This window comes from Crocodylus siamensis, chromosome 1 (assembly GCF_052110815.1).
Source record: "Crocodylus siamensis isolate JL-2025a chromosome 1, ASM5211081v1, whole genome shotgun sequence".
NCBI classification, from domain to species: domain Eukaryota; kingdom Metazoa; phylum Chordata; order Crocodylia; family Crocodylidae; genus Crocodylus; species Crocodylus siamensis.
Window position 1 is genome coordinate 174,897,368 of NC_143395.1, and position 12,854 is coordinate 174,910,221.

The 12,854-nt window shown below is 50.0% G+C and overlaps 1 protein-coding gene across 4 annotated transcripts in view; it reads left to right on the top strand.

The window, feature by feature from the left end:
• Window positions 1-1,013: 1,013 nt before the first annotated feature.
• ACYP2 (acylphosphatase 2) overlaps window positions 1,014-12,854 on the top strand; it is a 129,100-nt gene continuing 117,259 nt past the window's right edge. Inside the window, exons 1-2 of one of the 4 annotated variants that reach the window (XM_090049457.1) lie at window positions 1,014-1,277; window positions 6,840-6,856. In XM_090049457.1, the coding sequence (XP_089905583.1) occupies window positions 1,028-1,277; window positions 6,840-6,856 (267 nt within the window). In that variant the 5' untranslated portion in view covers window positions 1,014-1,027. The other 3 variants (XM_090049447.1, XM_090049440.1, XM_090049466.1) reach the window with 3 other exon arrangements.

Genomic DNA, 12,854 nt, shown 5'->3' on the forward strand with positions numbered 1-12,854 from the left:
GAGGTCAGGCTGATGGGCCTGTAGTTTGCTGGATCTACTTTCCTCCCTTTCTTGAAGATAGGCACCACATTAGCCCTCTTCCAATCTTTGTGCACTTCACCAGAGCGCCAGGAGCTCTCAAAGATCTGTGCCAGGGGCTGAGCTATATGCTTGCCAGCTTCTTGAGTACCCTGGGGTGTAAACTGTCAGGGCTGGCTGACTTGCTGCATGGTAACCGCCTTTGATGTTTGAGCTGAAAGAGTTGTTTGAGTCACTTGTAAGACTCAGACTGCCCGCACAACGCTTGACTTCACTCACAGGTTGGCAGGTACAGTGTTAATTGAACAAACTGCACTAACAACACTGCCAGGCCCTGCAGCACCAATTTTCTCCTGCGAAGCTGACCTGGCAGACATTGACGTCTACAGTCACATGCCAGAAGGCAACAACTCTAAGGCTTATGAATCACTGAGCTTCTGGCTAGAAGCCTGATGATAGCTCCCTGCGTGGTAGCACCTGTTAAAAACACATAAGATGCTTCCTGACACTGCCCACCTCATTAGCAGGGGCTGTCACAGGGCTACCATTTGAACACTAGCGGGGAAAATGGCATGACTGGTGTGATTACGAACAAGCCAATACATGAGGGGGCAGTGAGATGGCATGCGAGGGGCAAAATCTTCCCCTCTAATATCAACCACCCAAACAGCAAGGACACCAGGCCCTACCTAAGTCTTTTACCTCACTGGAGGACTTCTGCTCCATCCTCCTCAAGGGAAGCAAGTAAAAAGAGATTGACTCCTAACTCAAGTCCCTGCTCAGGCACCACTCCTGCTTTGGGTGGGAGAGACTTCATGGGGGGGCTGTTACACGGAGCTAGGGGCAAGAGTTTTGGGGTGCAGGAAGCATATCCTAGCCTCCCCCTCTAATAGGTGCCAGCATTTTCCTCTTGGGAGTCCTGGCCCAGGTTTTCCCCTGCAGGGGGTATAGAGCTGCCAGCCCTCTCCCAACATCAGGGCCGTGCCAGCTCTGAGCGCCCTCACGGCGCATGCGCGTCCCAGGGTCCCGGGGGGCGCACCCTGGGTGGTCGGGCCCCTGGCGCGCAGGCTACGCCTGGCAGGCGGCCGCTTTCCTGCGAAGCTTGATCCTTGCCGCTCGCCGTTCGGGCCCCTGCCAAGCGCGAATCCCGCGCCCTGCCATTCGCACGGCCGCCTACAGCCTCCCCACCATGTCGGGCCTCGCCAAGGCTGCCGGGGTCTTCAAGTCGGTGGATTACGAGGTGTTTGGTCGAGTGCAGGGTAGGTGCGGGGCTACGGGGAAAAAAGGGAGGGGGAAAACAACTACCGCAGCAGCGGCTCAGCAGAGCTATAAACATGGCGGCGGCGCCGTGGGGGGGGGGGGAGTACACAAGCTAGTGCGCATGTGTAGGGTTGCGAGCCCGGCCCTGGAGGGGGCGGGGCCTGTAGGAGCGAGTCTGAACCTCTTCCTCCCCTCTTTCCTCCGGGGCTGGCGCCGCTGCCCCGTCCTTTGGCTGCCAGCAACATCACGTGTTAGAGACCCGCCACGGCCAGACAGGGGTTTTTTTTTGCCTGCCCAGGAAGCTTTAATGCCCTTCTAGCGACCGTGTGTCACACTGCTGGGTCATAATACTTGTAGTTGTGCTTCTGCTGCTGACCTTGTGGCTAAGATCAAGGGAGATGGGGGGGCACCTGAGCTGCAAGACCTCCAGGCCTGGGGCTTGCACTAGGATGCCTGCCTGGCAGGGTGTGAATTACACTTTGACCTTGAGGGGGGGTCTGCAACAAAAATTAAACTCCTTCATTGGAAGGGGGAATCCTATCAGAACCCATCTCCCCCCAGACCAGGTTATGACTTTTAAATGTTACAGGCGGGCTCTTGTCTCTTATGTGGGGGTCCAGCTCCCCTTTAATTTGCATCTTGCTGCCTGGGTTTGGGGAGTATCTGAAGCCTTAGATGTGGGAGGAAAGATATTTGCTCCCTGGTAGAATGATGCAGACTGGAGGACTGAGTTGTGCTCAGTCAAATTTTGGAGCTTGACTGTTGGACTTTGCCCATGGGATCTGGGACTGATTTGGTCTTGAACAAGATAAAAGAAGCCCAAAACAAACAGCCTGTGCCTTTCCTGCGGATGGGCTGTAGACCAGGTGTTTTGCCTGTTTTACGCTGTTGGTGTTAAAAAAAAAAAAGAGGGGGGGCAAGCCATTCTGCTTCCTGAAGTTGCTACCTCCATCATAGCTGCCTAGGGCTGGTAACATGGGGCATCTGTACAGTGCAAAGAGGCTGCTCTGACACACCGTAATTACAGGGCGTTGGAACAAGTCTGCTGGAGTGTAGTAATAATCCTACTCCAGCAGACTCCAGTGTCTTGTGCATCTGTGCCCACCCACTGAGAAATGGCGGCAGAAAAGGCATAAAGCTTGTTAGACAAACTTTAGATAAAGCGTTTCCACTACCATTTTTCAGTGTGGGGATGCTGATACATGGAGATGCTCTGGGCACTTTAATTAGAGAGGCTCTTGAAGCCACTCTAATTAAAGCACTGCCACCACCTCCTACAATTCTTGGAGCACTTGTATATATGCCCCAAGGGTAATTAAAAGTGCCTCAAGTCAGGAGGCCCATGTTGGTACATCATGGGGCACACTTTGTTCACAGCTGTCAGCAGCAAGGCCTGGGACTGTCTGCGGAAGGCACCAAACAGCTGGATGCGCTTTACAATTAGGTTATTTTATGCCCACCCCCCCACCCCAAAGCCTGTGGAAAATATTGTGGAGGTTTGCATTACCTGAGGTCTAAAGCAGGTGGACTTCTCTTGTGGGTTTAAATGGTAGGAGCATGTCTGCAACAGTGCTGGACAAATTGTGGACATTCGCTGCTTAAATGAAATTAGCCTTTTCATAAGCCAGTTGCTGAGTGCTAGGCCCCCTGTGTATTTATGTTGTATGGAAAGAATAACACAAGTGTTAGTGAGGAAGGGCTGCCTGCTTACTCAGAGTTTTGGAATATGCATCTGTAGTAAGTGCCCATCCCAGGGGTGGTCATGATGCCCCTCGTAGCTGCTCAGCCCTTGCCAACCTGACTCCCCTTGGGGGCCGCTCCCTTTTACTTACCTACCATGCCTTGATGTTATTAATTTCTGATCAAAGGAGGGCTTCCTGACCCTGGTCTTGCTCATAGGACCACAGATGCCCATGGTCATTGCCAAAGGGCTAGTTTCATGGGCTCCATCCTCATCAGTAGCAGATCACCTGTGAGGCATGAGTGGGTAAGATAACTCTGCTTTCTGACAGACCCCAGACACTGGAGCTTTTCTCGACACACCCTAGTCCCTAATGGGCACTGGACCCTCCTAGTTCTCCTCTCCCGCACTGGACCCTTTCCCAAGTACCTAGTCCTTCCTAGGCTTATGTTCACTTTCTCTCTATCTCTGGGCCCCAGATCTATCTCTTCCAAGGCCTGCTGTGGCCCCCGTGCTCTGCCCCTCAATGGGCTTAGGCTCTCTGCCTCTGGGCCCCAGGCCTTTTATTCTTCTGGTCTCCTTCTTACTCTACCAGTTGAGACCTTCCCTTCAATCCCTTCCACAACCACCAGAGCTGTTTGTCACCAGCCCTCTAAGACCATTGCCCCTGTCCATTCTAAGGCCTGCTTCACCCCTCGCAGGCTCTGCTATCTTCGCTAGCTGGGCTTTGGGCCCCCTGGCCCTCCACTCTGTCACCCTTGTCCAGGCAGTGGGTTCACTTGCTTCTGTTCTTGGGCTTGGTGCTGCTTTCCCCAGCTCAGCTGTTAAGGCAGGAGATCCACTCCTTGTGGCTCCCAGGGCTAGACTGCTTGACCAGCTCAGGCCCTGGGCTTATGTGGCTCAAGCTTGGCTCCTTAGTCAAGTGACTCTTTCATTAGTCCCAGCCAGACCTTCAGGCTGCTCCTCAGGCAGCCTCTCATCTTCAAGTGACAGGTGCACCAAGTGCCCTGTCACAGTCTCTAAATGTTACTTGGATCTGTAGGAGAAACCTGGATCAAAATTTCCTGAAGAAAAAAACACAACAGAAAAACAACAGCTTCTGCTTATATTCTTCACAAACAAGAAACCCCATTATTTGGAAAAACACGCATTAGACTTGCCACCAATAAAAAGGGATGTGCAGGGTTTGGATTACAGAGGGGGTGGGGGCTGAGCCCCCTCATAATAGATGGCAGCCCCCCTGTAACTTGCAAATCAGAACCTGGGGAGGGGCCTCCGATTTTATCAGGGCATCATGATGGGCAGCCCAATTGTTTTTGCAGACTCCTGCAAGAGTCAAAGTGTAATTTGAACCCTCAGGATGTGACACCAATACCTTACATAGAAATATATCTGTATACACTAGTGATGCCCAACCTTTTTCCCCAGTGGACTGGATGGTTAGTGCCTGGTCTGTCTGTGGGCTGCATCTCACCAGTGGCCCTGATCTGCTACCCAGGGTGGGTGCTGTGGGGCCCTATATGGCTACATGTGGGTGGGGGGACAGCAGTGCAAATCTGATCCAGCCATGTGGGGGAAGGGGGCATGGCTCAGCCCTGATTCAGCTGCATGGTGGGGGAAAGGAGTATGGTCTGGCCCTCATTGAGCTGTGTTGGGGGAAAGGAGACATGGCCCAGCCCCCATCTGGCTCTATGGGGGGCCGGGGTATCGAAACCTGGCAGCGGGAGTGGTGTGACAGTATTAATTTCCTGACCTGCGGGGAGCCCTGCAGCAGTGGCTCCATGGGCTATATTTGGCCCATGGGTTGGAGACTGAGCACCTCAGTATATACCAACGTTGAGTATTTTTGGTAACGTTTGGCTGAATGATGCGATGGGAAGCTGCTAAGTCATATCCATGTGAATGGCATGAAAAGAATTAAAAATACCTATTTGGTGATATCTGAAGACAAACATTGCTTTTACTAGACAGTGCCTAACCCAGTATTGGCCTTAATATTGGGAATAGTCCTCAGCATTATTTTCATGGAAATGATGAATACAAATGCATTCTTTTTCCCTGTTTAAAAAATCCCTTGTGTATCCTGTATATGTAAGGTTTTAAGCAGTTACGTTGTGGAGGTGGAGACTGTCTGTTCAAACAGGGTTTCTGTGGTTTTCTAATAAGTCATGCAAATAAGGTACTCCACATAGTCTACTTATGTAATAATCTCATATAAATAATTACCTGCCCTTTTCATTGGGAGTGCTTTATGGAGGTGATAAAATAATGTAGAAAATATATTTTTAATAGATCGCATATTTCATACTTGACCCTGGTGATATTTTGCAGTGGTTTTCAAACTTTTTAAATACAAGAACCCCCTTGTTAGGCTGAAATCACCCCTTAGAACATGTCAGCTCTTAGCTTCTGCTTATTTTTTTTGGACTGTAGAAAAATAGTAGAGCAATTCTTCTATTGCTAATGACACAGAAAGATTACAACAGGTCAGAATGTTTTTGACATTATGGATTTCTGTGTGCACACCTAACAGTACTAATATGGAGCACCCTGGGGCACTGCTGTAAAGATAGTTTTATTTAGACTCCAGCTATTATTTCCTTAGCAGGAGAAGATGAAACGCTCTTATCTTCTATGATTTTTTTGATTCTTGAAGACAGTAGAAGAGGGCCAGAGGGGGAGCAAATACCTTTGTATGAATTCTGAATATTCCACTTGGGTATTTTTTCAGTTGCACTGGAAGCAGGGTTCCTCAAAACAAAAGCTAATTCAGGGTATTTGACATGATTTTTTGTTCTGTTTTAAACAAGAATTAAAACTTGAAGTTGTAGTGGAGTTCTGAGTTTATACTTACAGAATAAAGCTAGGGACTTGTCTATGCTTAAAATGGTTTGCTGGGATAACTAACCCAGCAAAGCCTCTTGGTAGGGATGTAGTTCATACCAGTGAAAGCATCCTTTTGTCAGTATAGCTTTACGCACTTTCCCTAGTGGAATACTCTGTTCTAGGCAAAAGGAATATTTTTGCTGGTCTAACTATGTTTTATTTTAGGGAGTTTGTCAGTGTAGCTATATCTGTAAGGAATGCAAAAAATCCAGGGTGATGCATAGGGGGTACACCCCTGGAGTGTGGCAGTGCACCCCCTACAAAAAGGTGCTGCTGACACTGTCGGCGGTGCCCGCAGGCAGTTGCTGCTCACTACCCCCCATCCTCCCGCTGTCCAACAGCGCTGGCGGCATCTGCAAGAGCACCGCCGCTTACTGCTGCCACGCTCCCACTGCCCCGCTCCCACTGCTGCAGTGTCCCCCCAGCTGCCAGGGAATGCATCATTTATGCAAAAAATGATTATCTACCAGAAGAACTTTTAATTGTAGACCACGCTTTTAGAATAAGAATCTTGTAAAAGGATGTTATCAGAGAAATTGAATGATAGAATTATAGGTAAGTAATTTTCCTTATTTGCTCAAATGAAGTCTTTAGGGTCTATATATATATAGAGAGAGACCTTACACACACACACACACACACACACACACACACGTGTGTGTGCGTGTGTCAAACTAAGTCTTTGGGGGGGTGTTTTATATGTATAGGTATGTGTACACACTCACATGCACACAGATATATGTATGTATGTATGTATTTCTGCCCTCCTCTTCCTTCCCTTCCCCCCCTTACTGACCTCTAAGATTTTTTTTTTTTTTTTTATGTTTTAGAAGTGTAATAATTGGGTATAATCACTTTGAAAAGTTCCACAGTAAAAGAGCATAGCAAATCTCTGTTGCATGGTTAACTGAAACAAAAATTGAGTAAAGCTGTGAGGAGTAGTGTTCATTCTTTCAATTGAGTCAGACTTATTTTTCTTTTAATTCTTTTTTAGGTGTTTGTTTCAGAATGGTAAGGCAGCAAGCAGCATACCAGTTCTGCTTTACTACAGTATAATATTTCCAGTGCTAAAAATACAGCAAGAGGCCTGTATTAATGTACACAGGCATCCATCCAGTTGGCATTTCCAGTTTTCAGTCCATAGTTGGACAGTTAAGTATTGCATGTTTTTTTTAAATTAGAGATCCTTTTTATAATTGGTATATAATTATCCTAGTGGTAAAATAGACTTTCTTTTTTTATATAGATGTTAATTGTGATAGTACCTAGAAACTTTAACTGGGATTGCCAGCATGTACACATGCAGTGTTTAAATGTTACAAATGTCTGATAATGTGTTGACTTTGGGGAAAATGTTAGTTTTGGAGTTCTGATATTAACTTCTGAAGCAATTTGTGCTCTCATTTGTATTGCTTGAAGGAAATGCTGGTACCGTTTTAAATACTTTAGAGAATTTAAGAGAATCATCCCAGCATTTTCATTCCCCACCCCCCCAATGAGTAATAACTGATAATTGTATCATGTGAAGAGTTGATCTCTGAACCCAGCCAAGTTTTCTACCAGTGCAGAACTTGCAGAAGGAGCATTACAATTCAAAAGATGGACATAAAACTAAGAAATAAGAGGACACATGCACCACACAATGTCAGTAGCTAAAATACTGTATTTTCTGAAGATATCAACCTAAAATATTTGGCCTAAAATTTTTCAATAAATGTATTGTGAAACAGACTATGATAGAAACGAGGGAAGGACTTAAAGTATAATGGATATATAAAGTGTAGATTATTATTTGCTCTATCCAGTCATCCATAGTCTACAGAAGTTGCTTAGGCAAGAGGTCATTTCCTGTTATCACTTCTCATATAATAGGCTTCTATGCTGAGTTGCCATTCTGACTGCATGCTATTACTTTGCTCCAAATTACTAGTAGCTTGCAAGTTGGAGGTGCATGTATTTGTGTAAGTGAAAGTAGTATATCATTCCATGCCTATTTTAAATGTAAGTGCATAGAAGTAAGTATTGAGGTTTTTGTATAAACAAACAAACAAACAAACAAACAAAAATCTGTCACTCACACTTCAGCCAATCCAGCAGCAGCAGGCAAATGTAACCAAATAGGTCATTCAAATTACTTCTTATGGATGCAGCAGAACACTAAACCATGGAGACTGTACTTATAGTGTCTAAACGGGAACTATTCTTCAGTATGCTAATTTGTGCTGACAACCTTTTTTGTACCTGACTAGACCAAGTGTTTTAAATGTAACGCTTATAAAGTCTTTTGAATGGTAATCTTATTCTGCTATATATACTGCCCTCAAATATACCTTTTAGCATCTTGGGAAAGGTGTAAGACAGGGGTGGGCAATTGTTTCGGGTGGAGGGCCGCTTACCCAGTTTTGGCAAGCTGTTGAGGGCCACATGGGTAGCCCTGCCCCTTGACAGATGCCCTGCCCCTTGAAAGATGCCCCGCCCCCAGTCAACATCTTAGGACCAGTGTCCCAGTGTCTTGGCACCAGCATGGCCCAGAGCAGGGCACAGGCTGGCAGGGGTCTGTGGAGCCAGGCCTGCACCCCGTGCTGCAGTCGCTTGCAGCCTGTGCCTCCTGCACCGGACAGTCCTACATGGGCTGTGAGCAGCTGCAGCAGGGAGCACTGGCTATGGGGTAGGGGAGGGGTGCTTTTCCCCACTCCCTGCACCAGCTCCTTCCCTGCCCTTTGTCCCCCCTCCCTTACCTGAGTTTCCTGCACCAGGGCAGCCACATGGTCCCAGGTCAGAAGCCCCTACTGGGGCTCCTGGCTAGCGGAGCAGGACCGGGTGAGTCCTGCTGTTGCAGGAACCTGCTGAGGATTCCTCTGGGTCCTACTGCCCCTAGTTCCTGGCATTTTTGACAGGAACCAATGAGAGATGCAGTATAATTTTCAAAATTTGTTTAGGGGCCCCATGGGCTGGATAGAATGGCCTCACAGGCCGTATTTTGCCCACCCTGGTATAAGATTTTATCAGGGTGTGTGCATATATGGCTTCTGTGCATGGTATTGCAGTACTTCGGTAGACTATAAAAGAGAGAAACCTCTTAAACAGGTTTAAATCTTAATTAAAAGTTTATTTTTTTTGGCCGTGAGTCTTTTTAATACTCTGCAATGTAGCTTATAAACCTGAGATACCTATTTGTGTACATCTTTTCTAAATTGGCCAAAAAGAAACAGAATAGATAAGTGTCACGTGGTGGGGCGCAGGGGCAGCCGTGATCCCTCTAGCGCCCTCCTACCATGCCAAGTAGGCAATCTAGCACCCTCTTATCTCACCCGCCACGTCTTTGATGATATCTGGTTCTATATGGGAGGCTGCCTTTGATCCCCTAGTACACGGTGTTATGCTGGAACTATCCCCCATTCCGTATGGGGCGACTCGGTGCACCCCAGCCTTAAGGGCTATGCGTGCCTCCAACCTCCCCTCGCAGCTGTACCGGACTTTCTCGTGTCATATGCTCGCCCCCACCTGGGGTCTCTCGATACGCGCACTCCCTCTCTCTGGGGTTTCTTCGTACACGCGCCCAATATACTCGCCCCTCCCAGGCTTCTGTCTCCCTCTCGCCCTTTCCGGGCCTCTAGTCGCGCGCTCGGCTCTGTCGCGCTCCTATCAGTCAGGCCCCTATCCGCATGTCCGCCCCTCTCCAGGCTTACTTTCGCGCGCCTGCCCCTCTCCGGGACTTCTACTGTGCGCTCGCCCTTCTCCAGGACTTAGGGTCAGTAGGGTGCTAGTCGCTCACCCTGGAGCCTCTTATTTTAACCTGCCTGCCGGGCTTGTTCTCATGTGCCAGCCTCTCTCCCGGACTCTTACCGCACGCTTGCCCAGACTTCCTGTTCCCATATGCCTGCCCTCCCTGGGGCCTATGCCGCGCTTCTCGCCCGCACTCGGGGCTTCCCATGGTTGGGGCTCAGGTGGCCTTAGCTTTACCTGGCCCCCAGACCTGCCTTCTCGGGCCTAGCTCATGCGCTTCCCGTGCTTGGGGCTCAGGTGGCCAGTAGCTGTGTCTGGCCCCTGACCCTTCTTCTGGGTTGTATACCCCACTGGGCAGAATACTGCCCCCTTACAGGGCCAGGGTCACAACACCCCACAACGTCACGCCTCTCTCTGGCGCTCACCCATAGTGCCAGCTCCGGCACCAATCACTGTGCCGCCCTGGCACCGCTTGCTGTGCCCTTACTAGGCACCAGGAACCCCTGAATTATTGGGGAGCTCCCGTGAGGCCTCCTCGCACCCCTACAGCCTCACCCGGTCCTCCGGTATTCACACAAACAGCCCTACCGCAAAGCAAACTACTAGCCAACCGGCTCTAACTCAGAATAGGCCTACCGGCTATAACATAATGATCCAGGCCCAAACTGGCCCTCTTGCAAAGGCATCTCCGCCAGGATTCTCTCTGCCCTCACCATGCTGCATCCCCTTAGGTGCTCAGGCTGCACTGCTCATCTCTGCTCTGCTGGGCTCTTCTGGAGAGCTCCTGCACCTCAGGCTGCCAGAAAGGAACTGGCTCTGGCCTCAGCCTGGTTGCTTATAAAGGCCAGGCCCTGCCCCCTTCTAGCCAGCTGACCCACATTAGTTGCCCCGGCAACCCTCACCTGTGCTGCCCTGTTGATTGGCAGCTGTCCTTATTACTATTACTAGTAGCGAGCACCCTAGTGCTCTGCTACAATAAGGTACCTATGATACAAATAAAACTTATATATGAGAAATAGTGCCTTGAATTGGATACTTCAGTTTTTGTGTTTGGGTGGAATAATTCTTTAATTAATTTCTGAGACAAACTTTCTGTTCCCTGTGGTATCTATAAAATTATGTATTTTTTTTATTATGAAAATACATATTTTATAATGGTAAATTTTAAGTAGAGATTACACTGAAGTATCTAAATTCAGCACAAGAAATAAGTGGGAAACTGCCAGCATGTCTTATTGTGGTTCTGTAAGAAGAGCCATATGCAAGACCAGAACAATTAACTGGACTTCATGCTTTTTTATTGAGACCAGTAGTTTGTATTACTCTAGAACCTGGGAGCCCTGGTCATAGACAAGGACCCCATTGTGGTAGGTGCTGTATACACACAGAACAAAAAAATGATCCTTGCCCTAAAGGCCAAACTGTAAAATGGATTAGAGATGGGTGGACTCTAACATGTTAAGTGATATAATATTGTTGAGCGTGATAGTAGTTTTGTCATATCAGCCCCAGTTCGGCTCCGGAGTAGCGAGAGACACGCGGGTGAAAGCCTGCTGCGCCTCCGCTCTCCTGAAGGCCCCCAAACACCCCCCCAGCAGCCATGGAGTCCCCTGCTGACCCCCAGCACAGCCGGAGGCAAGCGGGGCCCGTGGTGGGAGGGGGTTAACTCCTGAGTGAGTGGGAGGAGGTGGCTGAGTGGAGCCGGGCCAGGTTAAGCCCCACCCAGGCCCCTACTTCGCCCAGCCTCCCAGGGAGCCAGGCAGCCGGAGCTGCACGAACAGGCTGTGCAACCAGGCACACTTGTCTGCTGATGTGTGAGTTAGTGCGGAGTTCGTGCAGGAGGGTGCGTGGGAGGGCCTGAGACCCTGCCTGCGAACCCCCCAGGGTGGATAGTCCCAGCCGTAGCCAGCCTACCAGAGGTATGACACAGATGGGCATTCGCCGCACCCCTTGGGTCCCTTCGGATTCTGCGGCCCCCTCTTCCCCCCGGCACCTCAGAGATGGCCACCCAGACGGAGCCCATGGTTCTGGACTCCAAGCAGGCGGAGCCCCTGGCTCTCGGCTGTGGGGGCTGCCTGTCGCTTTTTCAGGCTCTGGGGCCCGGGAGCATGGCCACCTCCCCTTGTGGGGTCCGCTCCCTTTTGGGGTCTCTGGCGCGCCAGCTGGAGGAGCTCCAGGCCGCAGTCCAGAGACTGCGTGCCATCAGGGTCTGTGAGCAAGAGATTGACTCCTACTGCCAGGCCCTTCTCCTTAAGGAGCCGGAGGGTAGACCGCAGTCTCCCTCCAGGACAAAGGAGGACTCCAGGACCTCCCACTCTGTCCAGCTAGGGGCATGCACCAAGGTGGTCAAGGGCCCTAAGGGCTGCCCCGCTGGAGCTTAGCAACAGGTATGCACCTCTTGCTGCTCCAGCAGAGCCTGCTGAGTTGCCAGCTCCCCCAGGCAACACAGGCTCAACTGCAGCTACCACCCTTGCTCTCCCCAAGACGAAATGTAAAGCATTTTTTGTGGGAGACTCCATCCTGGGGGGGTAATCTTCCACCCCGACCCCTTAGCCTGGTAAGTCTGCTGCTTCCCAGGGGCCCATATCCGGGACATTGTGGAGAGGATCCCTAAGCTCCTCCAGCCCACAGACCACTATCCTCTGCTCCTTATTCATGTGGGCACCAATGACATGGCTCGGAGCGCTCCCAGCCAGGTCATGAGGCGCTACAGGGATTTGGGAGCGGGGCTAAAGGTTCTGGGGGTACAGGTGGTGTTCTCATTGATCCTCCCAGTCTCGGGGTATGGGCTGAGGAGGGAGAGGAGGATCCATGTAGTTAACCAGAGACTGTGGCACTGGTGTCATCAGGAAGGCTTTGACTTCCATGACCACAGCCTGCTCTTTGGCGAGAGAGGCAGTGAGCTGCTGGAAAGAGATGGTCTCCACCTCTGTCCCCTGGGGAGGAGGCTCTTCTCAGCCAGACTGGCTGACCTGCTCCACCGGACTTTAAACTAAGCCCGCTGGGGGACGGGGGGACTACTGCCACTGCTGGCCTGCTGAGCAACCCTTGCAAAGCCAGCAGGCCAGGGCATTTAAGGGAGCCCACCCCTGCCCCAGCCCTGGTACAATCTGTGGGCAAGGCAAGAGCCTGCAAGGGGATACTTGCCTGCCTGTACAGAAATGCCAGGAGCTTGGGGAACAAGCAGGAGAAGCTCGTCCTCCTGCTCAATGCAGATAATTATAATGTCATAGGGATAACAGAGACCTGGTGGGACTCCACCCATGACTGCACCACGGGTATT